A 21,079-nucleotide genomic window follows, 5' to 3' on the forward strand; every position below is an offset into this window, starting at 1 on the left:
GGGCACTGCTAAGGCAGCGTGCAGGGGACGCTGCGGGGGACAGTGACAGAGCCGGGCAGGGGGAGGCGGGAACTGTCAGTGCTGGGAAAAAAAGCCCATACAATGAATGGGCAGCCTGTGATTGGCTGAGCGCTGACAGCTTTTCCTGCCCGGCTCTTGTACTGCCAACTCTGTGTCCCCAGCAGCGCCCCCCTGTCTTACTAGCAACGCCCCCCCCCGCATTGACGGCTCCCTGCGGAGGTAGTGCAGGCGGGGACCGCAGGCGTCGCAGAGCAGAGACTGTCGGCGCGGCGGGAGAATAGAAAGAAATCTTATTCAAAAGACTGGGCGGCTGCTGAGCTCAGCCAATCAGCGGCCGTCCGGTCTTTTGAATAGGATTTCTTCCTATTCTCCCGCCGCGCCGACGGTCTCTGCTCTGCGACGCCTGCGGTCCCCGCCTGCACTACCTCCGCCGGGAGCCGTCAATGCGGGGGGGGGCGCTGCTCGGATCTGATCATCGTGGGTGCTAAAAAGCACCCATGATGGCTCAGATTCTGTTATACCTTATGTTTTGCAGGTCCGACGCCGTGATCCGATCCGATGCGCGCGGGACCGCGCATCAGATCAGATCAGATGTCAAACACATGCGATTTTGGTCCGATTTCACCCAATTTATCGGCCCAAAGGGCCGAAATCGGATGAAATCGGACGAAAATCGCATAGTGTATGGGGGCCTTAAGCCTTAACAAGAGATAAATGCAAGGGTGATAAGGAGAGAGAAATGTCCAGCCAATCAGCTCCTTACTGACTTTTTTCAAACACAGCCTGTAACATGGCAGTCAGCAGGTAATTGGCTGGACATTTATCTCTCCTTATCACCCTTGGATTTATCGGTACTCTTTACCTAGAAGGGCGCCCATCGCGGCCATCGCATGTACCAAAAAAATCGCATGCGATGCGACCGACACGATGACCGCGATTTCCCATAGGGAACAATGTTAAATGTCCCAATTGACACGATTTTCCATAGGGAACAATGTTAAAAGGCCCACAGAGGCCAAATAGGCACCCTGAAGTGTGAAATGGCCCCCCAATTGTTAACGCCACCCCACGATCAACGTCAACCCGAAGCGTGGCGAGCGCAGCGAGCCCGCGAGGGGCGGCGGTACGCGTCCTCCGACCTTTTCATACCCCCACTATCCACGTCGGCGTGGAGTTGAGAATAGAAAGTGTGGCGAGTGTAGCGAGCCACCGAGCCCGAAGCGTGGCGAGGGGACGCGGACACCTGTGAAGCCCGCGAGGGGACGAGTATACCTGTGAAGGTGTCCGCGTCCCCTCGCGGGGCTCGCTGCGCTCACCGTGCTTCGGGCTCGGTGGCTCGCTGCGCTCGCCACACTTTCTATTCTCAACTCCACGCCGACGTGGATAGTGGGGGTATCAAAAGGTCGTAGGACGCGTACCACCGCCCCTCGCGGGCTCGCTGCGCTCGCCGCGCTTCCGGTTCACGTTGATCGTGGGGTGGCGTTAACAATTGGGGGGCCCATTTCACACTTGAGGGTGCCTATTTGGCCTCTGTGGGCCATTTAACATTGTTCCCTATGGAAAATCGGGTCAATTGGGACATTTAACATTGTTCCCTATGGGAAATCGCGGTCATCGCGTCGGTCGCATCGCATGCGATTTTTTGGTCACATGCGATGCGACCGACGCAATTTTTTTTCCTTACGATGCCCACGATCAAAATCGTGGGCGCCCTTCTAGGTAAAGAGTACCGATTTGTCTCTTGTTAAAGCTTAATACATCTGCCCCACTGCCTGCTGTTGTCCAAAAATGTGTGTATAAATTGCCAAGAAGGGTGTAGTCCAGGGGTTCCCAAACCTTTTTGAATCACAGCAAAAAAATTTATGGCACCCCTAGGCCAAACTTTTCTTATTGAGCAAAATTTTAAATGAGGTGAATTGTTTTTATATGTGATCTTAAGGGTCAGATAAGAGGTGAGGGACAGGATTCCCTTCTGTTTATCCATATATGTTATGATTGGAAGCCACCAACTCTGGTTTTCTCTATTACATTGACCATAAATAATTTGAATTGGTCCTAGACCACCAATCCTTGGCACCTCTGAAAGTATCCCAAGGCATCCCAAAGTGGCCAGTGATAACGGAGCATCCAGTCAGAACCTAACTGTCATTTTTCAAACTTTTTTTTCAAAAAAAGTGTAGATAAAGTGAAAGGCGATAACGCACCAGCCAATCAACTCCTAAGTGTCATGTTTCAAACACAGCTGATTGGTTGGTGCATTATCTCTTTCCACTTTATGTCTTCACAAGGCGTAATACATCTGCCCCCATGCCTGCAACTTGACAGTGAGGAGATGATTGGCTGGAACATTATCACCTTCCACTTTATCATTCACCAGGCTTAATACATCTGTCCCCATGCATGTATGCAGAACAGGGCTTGATTTGGAAAAAAAACTGTGGCTGTAGCACTATGTATACATATTCAGAGACTGTGGGGAAAATGTACAGTAAGAAATGGTTATAGGAGAAGAGAAGCAAGCCAGTGGAGATGTTACCCATGTCATCCAATCAGCACTGAAGTAGCATTTATAATTTGCATACTATAAAATTATACAGAGCAGCTGAGATTCCACTGACTCACTTCTACTCCCTTATCACTGCTTCATACATTGGCCCATCACTTGCACACAGGTAGAGTTAGAGCATGTGGGATCCAGTGTTGGACTGGGGCATGCAGGGCCCAATGGAGAAATGTAGCAGTAGGGGCCTACGTTCAAGGGTGTGGACAGTCTCTAGAGGGGGTGTAGCTAACCTTTACAGAGTGCATGGTCTGGGCCCTTGATAAATATATATAGTAAATACTGCTCTGCATGCATTATAATGAACCAGATTAATAACAGCACTGCACTGTAGGGAATACACCACAGTCAGTTGCAGTATAATGTAACATATTTATAATGTATAATTTATATGCAAGGTCTGGAACCTGATCCTTAGAGGAAGAGGTGGTTCCCCAGGCAGTGGGGCTCACTGAGGGTTTCCACTTTACCCCTGTGGAGCAGTGCAACCCTGGTAAGATCAGAGGGAAAATGGAGGCACTTTGGGCCATATTTATTAAGCTTCAAAAAATGATAAAGTGGAGAGTGGAAAACCACCATGCAATTGGCCCCTAACTGTCATTTCACAATCACAGCATTGAGCAGGGGGGGAACATAGTCAATGATGGGAATTGTTGCACCACACTCCCCCTGCCTTCCACCTAGAGCTTTATGTCCGGAATAAGCCTTAAATGTTGGAATCGTTTTTTATAAGTCTTTCAGAAAAGTGTACCAATAATGGTATTGTATCTCTAGTCTGTATGAATAGGTGATTCATATTACCAAATATTGTACCTTATTGGCAGCTTGTGCGCATGGTATTCTATTTACAATATCTTTTTGTTTCAGAACAGTGTGACAATCCACTTTTATTTCAAAAGGCAAGAGACCATGGTGGGATGGCAGTGGCCTGGCCTGCTAAGCTTAGCACAGTAGCAGCAAACCACAAACCATACTGTATATTGTACCAGAGACAAAACTACTGCTGGTACAGAATGTGCAGTGCACCAGAGCCCCCGAGAACTAAGGTCACACTGTTCCTGTCACCCACTGTTTTTCCCTGTCAAACTCGGCCTCAACCCTACCTCTCATTGTCACCCTCTGCCTCTCTCTGTCACCCACTGCCATGTTTCATATTGTTACCCTGTCACCCACTGCCGTGGTACATCAGCTTTTACTATGTGGTTTGGCATAAACTGCATGATGTTTACAAGTTTCCAAACAACCTTTTAAAAAAAAATATATATATTTTTAACCAATATAGAGGTCAAAACAGCTCTTAGAAGCAGAATTTGAGGACATTGTATACACAGCGTATGTGTGGTAGGAAGATTTTATCGGTTTGCTGATAAATCTTAGAATTGAATGCTGCTGCTACCGTGGGAAGCTACTGTATGGTGATAATTGGCTAAATAAAAACCTTGAGGCAGCTAGATTGATTGAAGGTAAACAGGAGGTTGAATTTCCATCTAGTTGTGCTCTATTAATCTAACCTAACCATCTAATTATTATTTCTTAAATCATGAACTGACCTTTAAAAAAGTTGTTGTTGTCATGACAACCATTACTTTGATGACTCATTCCGGCAATGTCTAGCAGTTTTTACAGACGTGTCTCATTTTTGAACCTATACTCTTCATAAGTACATGAAGCGGTAGCTGCTGTTATACCATGTGACTCAGACGTATTATGCAGCATAAGAATACCATGTATTATAGACTGAATTGTATGATGTAGTTGCTAAACACCTGCTGTACTAAATCCAGCAGGAAATGATCAGGGGAGAAAACATGAGGAGCGACAACAGTACTGTAAGAGCACTGCTTATGCTGCACATATTTAATGTATTTGAGGAAATGTACAACAAATAAAGTTACGGCTCTGAGTTTAAACAAAATAAATTATTGTTATCCTATATAATAAAATCCTAACGTTGCGCCTCATCTCGATGGTGCGCTTGCTACCACTAAGAGGGTGCTTAAACTGCTCTACTGTATTTGCCTTTACCACCTCTGATGCGAGACTATTCCAACAAGGCAGGGGTTCTCAAACTATTTGCCCTGGGACCACGTCAGACAATAAGTATTATTACAGGACCCCAGCAAGTTACCACAGAATGGCCGCCACATGTGTGGACAGTGAAGTGAAGTGACCACTATTGTAACAGGGAGGCAGTGGGTAATGAGGGGATGGAAAAGGGGGTAGGGTGATAGAAGAGGGAAGCAGAGGGTGTTTACTTAATGAGTTATCCCCTGTCCCCCCTCAACAAACACATTAGTCTGATGGCCAGAAACATGGAGTCGTGACCCCATGTTGAGGTGGTCGGGACCCACTTTGGGGTCAGGACCCACAGTTTGAGAACCGCTGCACTAAGGTGATCATTTTCCATATTCAGAGCTCAGGCAGGTAGCTAAGCACTAAATATGATATTTTTATGTTGCTAGCTCTACAGGTTTATACATGTTTGTATACAAAAACATAGAATAAATATAGATTTTTTTGTATGTTTTTTTAATGAAAAGTTTTAGTATCCGCAGATAAATGCCTGGATGTTTTTTTTTGTTTTTACTTCAGTTTTATCACACAGTTTGTACTGCTAATCTTCTCAGGAGATAACGTGCAGTTTTTATTCCATTCAGATCAGGTAAACCCATGCCCTCAACAAGCCTATCAGTAAAATATTAGAAATGTCCCAATTTCATCTGAGTGGACCATAGATTTTAAGGAGCACTCTGGTCCCAGTATAGAGTTTCCTCATTCACAGTGGCATAGCAATAGCCCTCACAGAACCCATGGCGGCTTGAGTCACTGGGTGGCATTTGGCCACTAATGCTATTGCTATGCCACTGCCTAGGCATGCAGATACTTGTCTGCTCTCCCATCGCGCCTGTCCCGATTGAAAATGTCCCTGCAAATTTGGCTGCCGCTTCAGAGGAAACAGTTATTACAGCATGCAAGAGAAGGTGGCGGCCATTTTGGTGGAGCGGAATCCCTTCAAAATGAGCAGAAACCCTAAGAACAAGCAATTAGGCAAATAATGATGTTGAGAGCAAAAGTCTAGCCTGACACAAACATGTTACATCTGTATGATCTTGACAAGAGATAAAGATGTACTGTGCCTTGGAGAGTGATAAAGTAAAGAGAGATAAAGTACCAGGCAATCAGCCCCTGTCATTTTCCAAATGCAGGCTATAATATGCCATTAAGAAGCCTATTGATGAGTGCTTTATCTCTCTCCAACTTTTCATAACAAGTGAGGTTGGCATTATAGACTATATTCCAACTAGCTTGGATTGATAATTCGTTACAAATAATAGTAGATAAAGTTGCTTTATATGCTTAAACACTAGGAACAAGGGGTTCTCTGTGTATTCTAATGAATATATATCTCAATGTAAGTTTACTATAAACTGAAAAGTGTTTCACTGACAGATGCTATGGGCTCAGATGCAATGAGACTTGATAATTTAGCAGGAAAGGCTATTCAATTAAAACCCTTTTTCCTCGCACACCAAAATTGCGGCTAATGTGCGTTAACCCATAGGTTTCAGAAAGTATCCAGAGCTATGGGTTAACGTGTTTGTGGCACCTGTGATAAGGGCACTTATCATGGATTTATGCAGAGCCGGCCTTAGGCATAGGCAAACTAGGCAATTGCCTAGGGCATTTGGAATGCCTTGGGGCATCAGCAGCTTCTGCTGATTAAAATGATATGCAGCATGCCTACATTCTGTGTGTGAGTGAGGCTGTATCTGCATATGAAATAGTGTATTCATGGAAATCACTGTAACATAGCATTCTGTAAGCAGGTAAAGCTACAGTCGCACACAGAATATAGACATGCCACATATCATGTTAATCAATGGAAGCTCCTTGTGTGTCCTGGTCACATAACAATGCAAATAAGACGAATTTTCAGCAAAAAAAGGCACCCAACGATAGCAGAACTGGCCAGGAGTTGCATGGCATAAAATATTGCGGGTAGGAGCACCAAAATGATGACTGCTATGATGAGGGTTGATGGTGCTGGGAAAGGGGAGCAGGGTCAGAGGCAGAACTAGTGGCGTTGCTAGGGGGCACCAGCCAAAATCTTGCCTAGGGTGTTATTTAGGCTAGGGCCGGCTCTGGATTTATGTTTCTGAGCTTCCCTCAAGCTGAAACCAAATTCTGTGGTAAGTGCAGCCTGCAATCATGGGTTGTCCTCGAATAGTCCCGGCTGATCAATTACCCTGCAGTTAATTAAAAAATGAGCAAACATAACTAATTGCCAATACTGTATCTCACTGCTGAAATGGCAAATGCAGTGTTCTGAATGAACATATATCTTATGTTGTCTTATTTCACACAATTGTGCAAGGAGGGAATGAAAGACAGATTCTCTAGCAATGTTTCTGTTCTGCATATGACAGTTTTGTTTCTCTTTCCTCTGGTGCTGCTGTCTTCCACATGACACACACACAGCACTTGACTGCAGTCAATGTTCCGCTACTTCTCTTACACCCACATATTGTCAGAATTGTATTTCCTGGCAGAGGCTCTGGATGTGTTGCTATAATTACTTTCTTGGACAATCAGATGATTACACTAAATAAATTAGAACATTGCAATAGTAGAATAGTAATCAATGAGCATACACATTTTCCCAAAAGAAAACCCCATGCAGTTATCTGTATTTTATAGCACAGGGAAACATACAGTAGGTATCTGCAACGCTACCTGGCAGGTGAATATCAGCAATTCATTGGGCTTATATAAGAACATCAACATTTTAATAACAAAATTACAATACAACAGAAGTTTTTTGAGTCTGCTTAAGGCAATGTTACCTTGAGCTCCTTGGCTGAATAAAAGCCTTGGTATAGAATCCACATCCAAAAAGTTCGTCATCTTTAGGTATCTAAAGCAGTCAATTTATTATCGGAATCCTAAATAAATAGAAAAATTCAATGAGCAAGCATTTCATAAATAAGCTGGTCAATCTATTAGGAGATAAACTTTTTTTATTTATTTTTGTTATTGAGTATTTTGGATCCATTTACAGATGTAGAACTTTTCATTGAGACATACAGTATGGCAGAGATCAGGTGACACCCCCCCCCCAGTTAGAATCACTATGGGGCTGTTTGAATTGTGACACAGGATTTTTCTGTAACGTAGGACGCCCACCCCCGGCACACTGCGTCATGGTCGCATATACATGGGAACACCCATCGTTTGCATGGGGACACCCAAACAATGGACGTTCCCATGTCGGAGAAAGTGGACAAGGATTGGTGAAAAACAGCAGTTAATTCGTCAATCCGCGGTTATTTTTGACAACACAGATCCGACTATTAAAAACCTCAGCTCTGACACCCTTCAGTGCTGTTGTTAACGGCAACATTAAATAGGTGAGTGCCGATATTTCCACCTGTCACGAAATACTGGCACAGATTAAATACCCCCCTAAGTGTCTGCATGGTTACGACATTTCCAACCATACAGCAGCCACAATAGATTTCTAAGGTGGCTGATATGCTGTCAGATTTACCAGGCATTATAAAGTCTTAGCTGATAGTAGCCAATGGTTACTCTTTTGCAAAATGTAATGGAGTATCCCCCTCCATCAGGCTCTCTGCAGTTCCTGCGCCAATTCTGAATCCAGATAAGAGTGATACTGTAGCTCTTTCAGAAGCTCTTCCCTGGCACCCAAAATTAGGTAAATGCACTTTCAAGACTGCATTGCAAGTTGATGAAGTATTTCTATGCCACAACCGCATTATATATGCAGTTATTGGTAAGTATACCCTTAATTAACCTTCTTGGTTTCCTTTCTAATGGTCATAATATTCATTTAATTATTGAACAGCTTATTTTTAGATTTTTACAAAATTGGCACTCGCCTCCAAACTGGGCACTTGCAATTACGCATTATCCATTTGAGTGCCAACAACTCTGTGAGATATTCAAAAATGCCAGCATTGCTCACATTTGTTATATAAATGCAAATTAAAAAAAATATGTTGTATAAAGAAAGATTATATTTCCTATATAAGGTAAAGGTACTTGTTTCCTAGCAGGGCGCCCAGATTTCCTACGTACGCTCAGTAGTAAATTTAGTTAATTTATTCACTGCACCCTGAGTGAAATCGCATCGCATGGCCTTTTTTTGTGGCGTGAGATGTGAGATGAGATGAGATCTCAGTAGTTCATATGGTAAAACACCTAAAACAGCACCACTCTTCACGTCACCCCGAAGCGTGAACGCATCCTCCGACCTTTTCATACCCCCACTATGCACGTAGGTGTGGAGTTAACTTTATATAGTGTGGCGAGCACAGTGAGCCACCGAACCCGAAGCGTGGCGAGCGCAGCAAGCCCCGCGAGGGGACGCGGAATACATGTAAAGTAATCTGCGTAAGCTTGCCACACTTTGGGCTCGTAAAAATCAACTACATAAAATCAACTCCACGCCGACGTGGATAGTGGGGGTATGAAAAGGTCTGAGGATGCGTTCAGCTGCGCTCGCCACACTTCGGGGTGATGTGGAGAGTGGTGCTGTTTTAGGTGTTTTACCATAGGAACTCATCTCATCTCTTCTGATCTCATCTCATCTGATCTCATCTGATCTGATCTCATCTCTTCTGATCTCATCTCATCTGATCTCATCTCTTCTGATCTCATCTCATCTGATCGCATCTCTTCTGATCTCATCTCATCTGATCTCATCTGCGATGTGATTTCACTCAGGTTGCAGTGAATAAATTAACTAAATTAACTACTGAGATCACATTGCACACATCGCAAGGCACAAAAAGCCATGCGATGTGCAATGCGATTTCACTACGCAGAATAGCCCACTAAGCAAATAGCTTAGTGGACGCCCTGCTAGTAAACAAGTACCAAGGTAAACATTACAGGTCATTATGATGAATACATTTTCTTTGTAATTTTCACACCTAATTTGAAAAATTAAATTGGCACTCATAGGGCAGTATTCAATGAGGCTAATTCGCCATGTTCTACGGCGATTTTTTTGCTATTTTCGTGCTGTAAGGCGATTTTTTGACTAAAACGGTGAATCACCCTATTCAATGACCAGATGGCGAATACATTTCAAGGTTTTTATCGCCATGATTCACCGAGTAGTAACCGCTATCTTTTTATGGTGAAGTGGAATGTGAACTTTTAAAATAAAGTGTTTTGCTTTTTACATTTGGTGTCAAAAAATCAGGAATTTTATTCTAAGGAGGGGCATGCTATTTTTATTCATGTTAAAATCGCCCCAGGAGTTAAAATTCGCCAGTATGGGGCAGTGAGCCCCTGACTCGTTGAATACTGGAGCCGGCGAGGCTCCGGAACGCGGCGGGCAGTGGCGAATGTGCAGCGAATCCTAAACAGGATTCGCTGCACATCGTCAAAATTCTCATTGAATACTGCCCAAAGGGTTAAACATAGTGAATACCTTAAATGTGTCATGTGAATACTAAAATCACATTATCCTCTCTCACGCACAGCCTGACATATATAATTGCACCTAGACTGCTATCTGTAGGAATGTATATTTCGGACCAAATCATCTCATCATCCCTAGTAATAATTGCTCGTTCATAAATACATTATATAGGCTTAGGCACAGGGTTTGCATGCTGCTGCTCTTCAATGTTTTTCCAATAAATTCTATACAATATGCCCATCAAATATTAATACTGATAAAATTCTAAACGTTAAAGGTATTCACTTTATTTCTTAATATATTAAGGATACTAAACACCAATATGTATGGACCAAGAAACAGAAAATAGAAAATAATATAGTAGGCACTAGTCTGCTTCCAATGAATGCTGTATAGTTTTCCCAAATACTCTTTGTCTAGATGTGGACTGCAGCTCCAAGTTACTAAGGTGCTGTTTCCTTAGTGACATATTAAAATACAAAATAACACACAATTTGGAGTGCTTTCCACACTCAATTAGGCACTTGTTAGACATTTAAGAAAATTTTAATAAATCAGAAATATCTCAATATATATAGCAATTAAATCAGTTATCCATATAAATGGAATCACTTAAAATGCACATAAAAACAATAAAATTGACAATTCAAATGATATCATGCAATAGATGTGATGACTATTGAGCATACCGTGTTTCCCCGATAATAAGACATCCCCCGAAAATAAGACCTCCCCCAGATTTTGGACATATGTCCAAAATAAGACCTCCCCCGAAAATAAGGCCAATTCAAATTTCAATCCTGTGCATTGCAAAACAATAAATACAAGACCCCGCTAACCTCCGCTAACCTCCAGGTGATCTTCAATCACCTCTGAGGTATTTAGAGACCTCCGGCTTCTACAGATGCCGCTTTGCTCCCGGTCCCAGGGATGCATTGCGGGAGCCACGTGACGTCGCCGCGCACATCACGCGGCTGCAGCAGAGCGGCTGTAGCAGAGCAAGGAGCGCTGGCGTTGATGAGACAGAGAGGAGGAGAGGTGTGTAAAGGAGGCTATGGTACGTTCCCTCTCTTTAACTGGGGGCATGTTTACAAGGGGCACTGGGGCATGTTTACAAGGAGCACTGGGGGCATGTTTAAAAGGAGGACAGGGGCATGTTTACCATATCAAGGGGGTTTGGGGCATGTCAAAGATGGCACCTGTTTTTTGACATTTGCTGCCAATGTGTACCGTATTAAAATAAGACCTCCCCTGAAAATAAGGCCTATGGTGTTTTTTGTTGGTTGAAAAAAAATAAGACAGTGTCTTATTATTGGGGAAACACGGTATTAATACCACCCTTAATCAGTTAATCCTATCTAGTACATAAGTATAGTTGGTACATCCAAATAAACTGGACTTTGAAAGAGCTTTGTGAGTCAAGACAGTGGGCGGTATTCAATGTGAATACCGGCGACGTGCAGCGAATCCTGTTTAGGATTCGCTGCACATTCGCCACTGGTCGTCGCGTTCCAGAGCCTCGCCGGCTCCGGTATTCAACGAGCCAGGGGCTCGCTGCCCCTGACCGGCGAATATGAGCTCCTGCGGCGAACGCCGCAGGGAGCCTGAGGACGGTGGCAGGCAGGGAGATGGAAGTCTCCCTGCCTGCCCCACAACGTTTGTGGGGGGAGGTGGGCTCCCCGGGAGCCAGGCAGCACAGGCTGCCCCCCGGGGTTGCCAGCAGGGGACCGGGCATATTCACTACACCCGATCATGAATATGTTATGATCAGGTGAAGTGAATATATGAATATCTAATGAGCGGCTCGGCTCCGGCCCCCTGCTGGCTGGTCTGTGTAAAAAAAAAAAAAATATATATATTTTTAAATTAAATATATATTCATGTGCTTACAGCACATGAATAAAAATAGCATGCCCCTCCTCAGAATAAAATTCCTGATTTTTTGACACCAATTGTAAAAAACAAAACACTTTATTTTAAAAGTTCACCTTCCACTTCACCATAAAAAGATAGCGATTGCTACTCGGTGAATCATGGCGAAAAAAACCTTGAAATGTATTCGCCATCTGGTCATTGAATAGGGTGATTCACCATTTTAGTCAGAAATTCGCCTTACAGCACAAAATCGCCATAAAAACCTGGCGAATCAGCCTCATTGAATACCGTCCATTGTCTATATTGAATCACTGTTTCAAATATAGAGCAATTGATACACTTAAATGTTGCTTAATTTGTAGTTTTTTTTGTAACAGTTACCGTTTATCCAAATTCTTTGTACAGTAGATATAGTTTGCAATTTATAGCCGATGGATGTCCAAGGTGAGTATTAGGGTTAGTTTCAGGGTTAGGGTTAAGCACTAGGAAGAGTGTTAGGCTTCTGGAGGGGATGAATTGGCTGCAGGTGGCGATGATTATGGGTAGGGTTAAAATTCTCATCAGACAGATCGTCTGTACTCTGAGCAGAATAGTCGAGATTCTGCTTTTGGTATTCTGACTGTCGGTATTTGTTACTGAAACATTCCAGGTTCTTCTCACAATTCCAAAACATATGGAAAAGTAATCTGTACAGTATCTGTCCATGTGGGAAGGATTGTAAGCTCTTTTGGACAATGGCATCCCTTACCTACAGTATCTAACACTAGCAGAGATAGAGGAGGGTCCATGCATGCGGGTGCATGGCTTAGTGGAGAGTGCATAGCTCAGCATCCCAACCCCCGTTTCCATCACTCCAAGGGTAGATGCTGCCCACACAGATTGCTGTGGCTTCAGTATCAGCTCCTACACTGTAACAGGAGTCAGATGCTGCATGTAATATTACAGTGCAGCCACGGCTCCTGCCAGTGGCATACTTAAAAATATTGTGCCACCCTGCAAAAAATGTCTATAATTTTTGTTATACCTAAATGTTTTTTGCTTATTCCCAGGGGTCACATGCTCATTGTCATGGGTTTCTTGGTCATTGCCATGGGTTTCTTGCTCATTGCCAGAGATTACATGCTCATTCCTAGGGGTTACATGCTCATTGTCAGGTCTTTCTTGCTTGTTTCCAGGGGGTTACTTGGTAGTTGCCAGAGGATTACTTGGTCATAGCTAGGGGTCTCCTTCTCATTGCCTGGAGGTTACATGCTCATTGCCGGGGGTTACATGCTTGTTGACAGGGGGTTTCTGGCTTTGTTCCACGCAGTCACATGCTTGTTGCGAGGGGGTAGGTGATCACAGGGCACAAGGCACTCATGGAGTCTGGCACTTCCAGGTAGTTCTGTACACACTGTGCCCCCCTGAAAGAGACTAGTGGTCCAGTGGGACCTCCAGCATCTGTTCTGTTCAAGGTAGGGTCCATTTTTGGAGGGTCATTAGCATGGAATCTGCTGCAACATTGCGCCCTGCGGGGTTGGCTACCCCCACCGCTAGAGCCACAGTGTACTTTGTTATGTCACTGGCTCCTGTCACTGAGAAGGACCTGGCATTTGGTGTCACCCACTGGGATAGGGACTGTTGTGAATTACTAAATATTCTTTGTAAAGTGCTATTTAATATATCTGCACTAGATAAATGATAATAATAATCACAATAATATGCTGCCTTTATTAATTGTAATTCAGGGATTTACATGAAGTACAGTACAATTTCTCACCATGGAAAAGCTGCTTGTATTATATTCTATCTACAGTAGCTGCTGTCTGTCACAATATACTAGCGTTTGGCTATTAATACCCATTTTCAAGTGCAACTAATGTATACGTTTAAACAAATGGAAACTGTTGTATAACAGTGACCATGTAGTTATAAGTTAATTAAACATAAAACAAATCAATAGTTCATCATTTTCTCTTGGTCTTGCTGGGATGTGAGGATTAATGATTCAGTAAACGATTCACAGCAGTGCAGGGCTGCTGGTACAGTGTGTGACACATGCCATAACAATGAAACACTGCTGGTAGCAATACTGATCTCCCCATGAAGCAGTCTTACCTGTGTATTCATCTACTAGCACAAGGGCAACACTGCAGTCCCTCCTACTGTAACTGTGTCCATTATGGAAAATCCTATTCTGGTATACTGTACTTTTCTAAATATGTCTGTATTATGGTGTGTACACTCTTGTACAATGTGCATGAGATTTTGACTATATAATCAAAATCTCATCTGGATCTCATGCAGATCGCACAGGTTTTAACCCTTGCGCTCCCGATGTGATCCCGATGCGCGCTTCCATATCGCAGCCAGAAAGTCTTGGCTGCATTGACTATATAGTGCAGATCTGCACTATATAGTCTAAATTGTATACAGGTAGTCTAAATTGTAATATAGTCTAAATTGTACAAGTGTGTACACACCATTAGACCATTGTATCTTTTATTTACTTATAAAACACACACAGGCAAGCTGAAGAGTACAAAATATACAGTGTAACAATGTTTATAGAAAGTATTATTTTATTGCTGATGAGTTGCTGATGTCATTTTAACACATCAATCAGATCTATAGATAGATAGAAACACACACACACACACACACACACACACACACACACACACACACACACACACACACACACACACTATTTGTAAATGCAAGTCTATTATTTAGAGTACATGTTATCCACAAGTATAGTGTTGATACAAGACACCTACAGTTACAGTATATAAGGCAAAGTATGTAAAAGAAGAATCCAAGCATACAAAATGTTGCCCCATGCATCTTGTTGTAGAATTCTGATCTAGAGCTGCAATGGTAACATGTAAACAACTTCTTACTATATTTCCTATGCCAATCTTTAAAAAAGCAATGCTTGAAAATAAACACCACTTACTGCCAAGTATCATGAGATGATGTCAATCCCTGCAAAACTGCTCCAAAGCCCGGCTTCTTCAGTCATTGAAAAATTTCTCAGCATAAAGAACAATTTTGACTGGGACTGAGATGAATAATGCATAGCATCAGACCAACTTCCTGTGATCAACTGATAAAAATGGCTAGTAGGTGTAACCATGGCAACAGAGTTCCTTGAGCGCCATAGCTTCAATGCCTCTCACCTTACAAGGAGAAAATCACCACCCCACTTTATATACAAACTTATTTAGGATTTCAAATGGAAGAGATTACTGTATGTCAAATGTTACTCAAGCGTCACATCTACTCATTGTTTTGATTTTCAGTCACCCTGTAATTCTATCTATCTATCTATCTATCTATCTATCTATCTATCTATCAATCTATCAGAATTAAATAAGATGATTAGGACTTATGCCGCGAATACACGCTGCGATTCCCAGCGGTGCGATGTATGCTTTGAGGTGCGCGCTCCCGCAGCACCTCATCCCACAGTACAAAAAGTATGTGCTGCACATACTTTTTGTACTTGCTTTTCATCACATCGCATCGCATCGCATGCACAAGGCATGCACAAGGCATGCAATGCGATGTGATGGATGCTATTTAAGCCCGGAACGCATGCCGGGATCGCAGCGTGTATGGGCAGCTTTAGGTTGACAGGGTCATTATGTCGACACAAGCATTAGGTCGACATGGGGAAGGTTGGCAGTCAAAAAGGTTGAACTGTTTTTTTGTAGTTTTTGTCTTGAATGCTGTCAACATGAACATGGTATCGGTGCTCCACGTCCCCTCGCATGGCTCGCTGCACCTGCCATGCTTCCGGCATGGTGCCTTACTATGCATGGCACACTATATCTAGCGGATAGTAGAGCATGAAATACCACCTGTCAACACATATCGGCTCAAAAAAAGTTGAAAAACCCATGTTGACCTTTTGATTGTCAACCTTCCCCATGTCGACCTAATGCTTGTATCGCTGTAATGACCCTCTCCATCTAAGCTCATGTTAACCCTTTCAGGTGTCGACCTAAGGCCATGTCGACCTTCAGTGGTTGACCGAATGCATGTTGACCATAAGTGTATTGACCTAAAAACTGTATTAGTCCTAGTACATAAGTGATCTTTCTGCTGCTCCACCACCAGAAGAAAGAATAGACTAATGAGGTACCTTTATAAAGGTTGATTTTGATCGCTGTTGGTCAACCTTAATAGATATTCTATAGGACTTCCACGGTGAAAACACACATATCAAAATGACCCTAAAAAGTTAACTGTCTGTAAATGTGTGTTTTAACACTGAAAGCAGAACATCGATTAAAGGTCCATACACACTGGGCGATTTTGCCCAGTGTGTATGGACAGCGATGATGTGAAAATCACTGGCCTGAAAAACGCATAATGCATACATACTGAGTGATTTTACTCCTGGCCAGCGATTTTTACAGGGTGGACGACGTCCCATAGCAGGACTCTATGGTAATACCAGCAGATGAGTGGTGGCCACATCAGTGCAGCAGCAGCACTCCCCGCTCTTCACTGGCCCGTACACAGTGAGCGGCTTTTGTGCTGAAAACAGCTGAAATGGTAAAACTGAGCCTTTTCAGCTCAAAATTGCCCAGTGTGTATGGCCCTTAAGAGCGATCTCTAAATCTACCTTTAGTAAAAAGACCCCATAGACTTGTTTTCTTGCTTAAAATAACTGTTTTAACCAGTGGCGGATTTTACCTATGGGCTGCAGGACTGCAGCCCCCCCCCCCCCCAGATAAAATCTGCCACTGTTCTCTGCCTAAGTGAAGCCAGATGCAGTCTGTGAGACTGCTCTGGCTTCACTGTGACTAACAGTGACTTCCTATTGGAAGTCCGACCTGCCAGTCTCCCATGGCAGTCCCATTGGTAGGTGTTCCCTCCCTCCGGGTTGCCTCTACATGGACTGCTGAGTGTCAGTCCATAAAAAACGGGTTTCATGCATGCACACTACGAGGACGATAGTGTGCATGCGCCGGTCCCGGTACCCTGAGTATGCCTCTGGGGTCTGCTGTAAAAGCAGCATGTAGAGGCTGGGGGCCAGCGCATGTGCAGTACCGAAGATGCTACTGTGCATGCACCAGCCCCACAGAGGGGACCGGCGGCTGGACCTGGGACTGTCGGCGGGGACCATGAGCACAGCAGCAGTGGCGGCAGTGTAAGGGGGGGGGGGGGGGCACTGCATCGCAACAGCCCCCCTCCTCCACAGAAGTAAGAGCCGCTGCTGACTTTAACTAATGTTTTTAGTGAATAATGAATTGCAAAGAACAATTCCAGTACTTACCTCTATTACTGACCTTTTCCAATCCTCTGCTAAAGAGTGAGATATTGCAGTGTGTTCAAGATAATGAACACTCACAGCAGCATTTCATGTGCAATAAAGATTTATGATGGAGCATTAATTCCAGTTCTGCTCTGTTTTTTTTTTATGTGATGATGTAAAACCTCCATTGATTCTGAATGGTACAGTTCATTATTAACATGCATTACCTGCTAATTTAAGAGAAATGAAAAGGTTTTTTGTTTTTTTGTCATTGAATATTTCAGAGTTCTTCATCTTCCCCCTCAGATTTCATTAGCATGGAAAATTACTCATCTGCAGGTCTGTGGAAGGTGAGCAGAAAAACACATCCACTCGGCACCTTTCCTACTGTAATGTATACTCTTGTTTGTCCAAAAGCCTCCTTTGTTATTATTTTAATCAGACAGAAGTGGTCGAATAATTATAATATCTGTTTGTATTCCCAGGGAACAGTCATCCAATTGGTTGCGCACAGTCTCTGTATGGTCACTACGGGGTTTTTATCTAGACCCAACACACTAGCGATGACTCAGAACAGTCATTAGCAAAAATCAATGATAATAATATACACTGAAGAGGCGGAATACAAAAGAGGGACTAAACAGTCTAACACAGAATACGTACAAGGGAAGAGATTTGATTTCCATGCTGAAGCAATGGTTTTTATTCCGACCTATGCATCACACAGCAATTTAGTATGAGATGCACACTAAATAGGTTCATAGGGTTGGCTTAACGAACGTCAACATACATTGAGTTGACCACTGAAAGTCGACAGGTCTTAGGTCGACACCTAAAATAGATCAACATGGCTAAGGTCAACAGGGATGGCAGGTCAACACAAGCATTATGGGAAGGTCGACAGTTTAAAGATCAACATGGGTTTTTCAGTTTTTTTTCCCCCTGAATGTCAACATGTGTAAATGTACCGTGTCCCCTCGCATGGCTCAGAGAAAAAAACATACAAAGAGAACATCTGATCATTACCATCCTCAAGGTTCCTGACGGCTAATGAAGAATTTGTCCTTCTCCATCTACACCTTGACCTGCCCATGTGGCTTAGGTTACATTGGACAACATTTAAATAAAAGAATGGCAAACCATCGCACAGCCATCAGGGCTGCTATTATTTTGAACGGCAGTAGCGACCAACCAGTAGCACGCCACTGTATGCTATTGGGACATTCAGTGGGGAGCATTTGTTCAAAATGAATAGATCATGTCCCTATACCCGTGTGCGGTGGCAATAGTAGCAAATTATTGTTACAGTTGGAATGTAGGTGGACATATACAGTAGATTAGATATGATTTCACCTAGGGGGTTAAATGAAACCCTTGGATTATATAGCTTTTTGTAATCTTGCATCAGTAAGCTCAGAATACTAGTTTACCTTAATGTGAAAAAACCCTTTCTATTGGTTTTTAAATATTATTTACAATACTTTATATAAGAAAATGGATTTAGAACTTCAGCGAAGAAATGTTTGGTGTGTTTGTTATACCCAGTTTTAAATATGTAGTGACATATCTGTAGTGCTGGCAGGTGCTGGCAGAGGGCATGGCTGGAAGACGGGGATATGTGAGAATGGGGAGCGTGTCTCGTGTGCACTCCCCATTCTGGCGGATGGAGTGTTGCAGGATGGCGAATGGCGCATGGAGCGCCAGGAGCCGCTCTCATTAGAGCGTCTCCTTATGTATTGTCTGTATCTGTTTTTTTCACTTTTTTTTCACTTTGGGAATGGGGTTGTACATTTGGAGGCTGTGAGTGGAATTCCACCTACCTCAGACAGTATGCCCTGTTCATTAGAGGTGGGTTGGGTTGTTGCTATTGTCTGTATAAATGTATCACCTGTATATTGCTGTTTTGTCCCTGGCGATGGGTGTAATGGGCCCGAAACATATGTCGGAATAAAACTTTGACATGCGTTCACCTTAATGAAAAGTCTACTGAGTGCTGCTTCTTACTGTACTTCATGCTACATATTCCGCCCACTGGCCTGGAAAAGGCACTGAAGCAAGTTACCTGGTCATTGGAGTTGTACCACTGGCCTACAGTAAAACCCTCCTTTTGGGTTGCACTGTGTCAGGACTGTGCAGATTTCAGGTACTAGTTCATGGGACCTATCTATTTGGATGCTTGTAAGGCAGTGGAGGGGCATGCAAGTTTCTTGTAGTTGACATGTGAGACAGCGGAAGCTGCAGCAATGTTGGTATGTACAGTAACACTGGTTGTGTAATGGTGGCCCGGGTTTGGAGTGTTGGTTAGGATGTCCCTTATTTGGGGTCAATTTGTTAATTTGAAGGTACAACGTGAGACACCCTCTACTTTTTTATTTTTGCTATTCTGAGAGCCTATGCAAAATATGAAATTAACTGGACAACTCTAACCTGTGCCCCAAGATGCTTAAAAAACAAGAAAATTGCTTAAATAAAATAAGTTTATTACTTTTGAAACATACAAATCAACTGAAGTTTGACCCATTTGGGGTATTACCCATCCCAAAATGTATCTTATAATATAAAGGACAACACATCGCTCTGCCGCATCATTCATAACAAAGAAGTCTTGGCGAAAAAACTTGAGCTTTTTTGAAGGCCGCAGTCTCATCCCCCTTGCTTGGATTGCTGTCGTGAAAGGCCAGTGGCAAATCGTACCTTTTGAAAATTTCTACTGGACTTAAGTCCACGAAGTCACTCATATTTCTGGACAAAACCAGAGGCAGATCTTTTGGACCTATCATTAGGGGCAATTCCCGGTGATTTCCGCAGAATGGCAAAGGGTCAGTCTTCATCTCTTGACCACGTATTGCTGCCACCATTCTTCTTTATCATGTCTAGAGGGACAGAATAGTCCAGCAAAGCCAGTGCTGCCCATTCATGTGTTAGGTACCAGAGATGATTGCTAAATTTCTTCACAGCTACTTGCGATACTTTCGGCTGAACCATAAGCATCCAACGTTCGAAAGATTAACAAATCGAGATAAGGGGCAGCGATAGCCCATTGTGAATGGATACTGAGTCTAAACCTTATGTACTAAGCTCCAAAAAGGGAAGGTTTTTGGAGCTTGGTCCCAAAGGTTATCGACATCTGGCTCTGATGGTGCTAGTTGCTTTATGCTTATGGAGGCATTGTCAGCGGTGAAGGCTATTATGATTTCTCTCCTGCAGTCTTTGTCTAGCACTGAGGAGATGTACATGGCGCAGTGCCAGTCACTGCGCAGGAGTCTTGCAACAAAATGACAGACTCCGCCAATGTGTCAAGAAGTATTTCACAGGGACAGTGGTTTACAGAAAGCATTGTCCCTGTAGAAATTGTTAGTAAATAATGTGATCAATAAAAAAAAAAAGGATTATTCTCGTGGCGATATTTACTGCAGCGGAAAAATGATGTGATGACCATTATACCATCATTTCCTTTATTTGTGTGTGTGTGTAGTTACACTTATTCCCTGAAATAACCTCATCTCCTTCTCCCTCACTGCTTCCCCCTCTCCCACTCCCCCTCCCAAGCGCATTGTCTCACGGCATAACGTCAACACACTTGATCTTGCTGCCTTCTCTAACACGCTGTGTCCTCTTCTCGCCCCAATCACCACCATGTCCTGCCCGAACCTCGCCGCCTCCTTCTATAATGACACCCTATCTTCGACATTGGACTCTGCCTGCCCTCCATCCTCTATCCCCCTTCGATGCTCCAACCCCCAACCGTGGCACTCGCCTATCACCCGATTCCTTAAAAAGTGCTCTCGCACTGCTGAGCGCTTCTGGAAGAAATCACGCTCCCTCGCGGATTATCTCCATTTCAAATTCATTCTTTCCTCCTTCAGCTCTGCCCTTGCTCTGGCCAAGGAATCCTACTTTAAGTCCCTCATCCTTTCCCAAT

At 43.4% G+C, this 21,079-nt stretch overlaps 1 protein-coding gene across 3 annotated transcripts in view; it reads right to left on the minus strand.

Moving 5' to 3' along the window:
- PHACTR1 (phosphatase and actin regulator 1) overlaps positions 1–14,983 on the minus strand; it is a 320,938-nt gene extending 305,955 nt beyond the window's left edge. For all 3 annotated transcript variants that reach the window (XM_083187909.1, XM_083187905.1, XM_083187902.1), the window contains exons 1-2: positions 14,848–14,983; positions 7,426–7,524 (exon numbers count right to left, since the gene is read on the minus strand). In XM_083187909.1, coding sequence (XP_083044035.1) covers positions 7,426–7,486 — 61 coding nt within the window. In that variant the 5' untranslated portion in view covers positions 7,487–7,524; positions 14,848–14,983. The remainder of the gene's footprint in view (positions 1–7,425; positions 7,525–14,847) is intronic.
- Between the last annotated feature and the right edge of the window lie 6,096 nt (positions 14,984–21,079).

This window comes from Crinia signifera, chromosome 5 (assembly GCF_055691185.1).
Source record: "Crinia signifera chromosome 5, ASM5569118v1, whole genome shotgun sequence".
In the NCBI taxonomy this organism is placed as follows: Eukaryota; Metazoa; Chordata; class Amphibia; order Anura; family Myobatrachidae; genus Crinia; species Crinia signifera.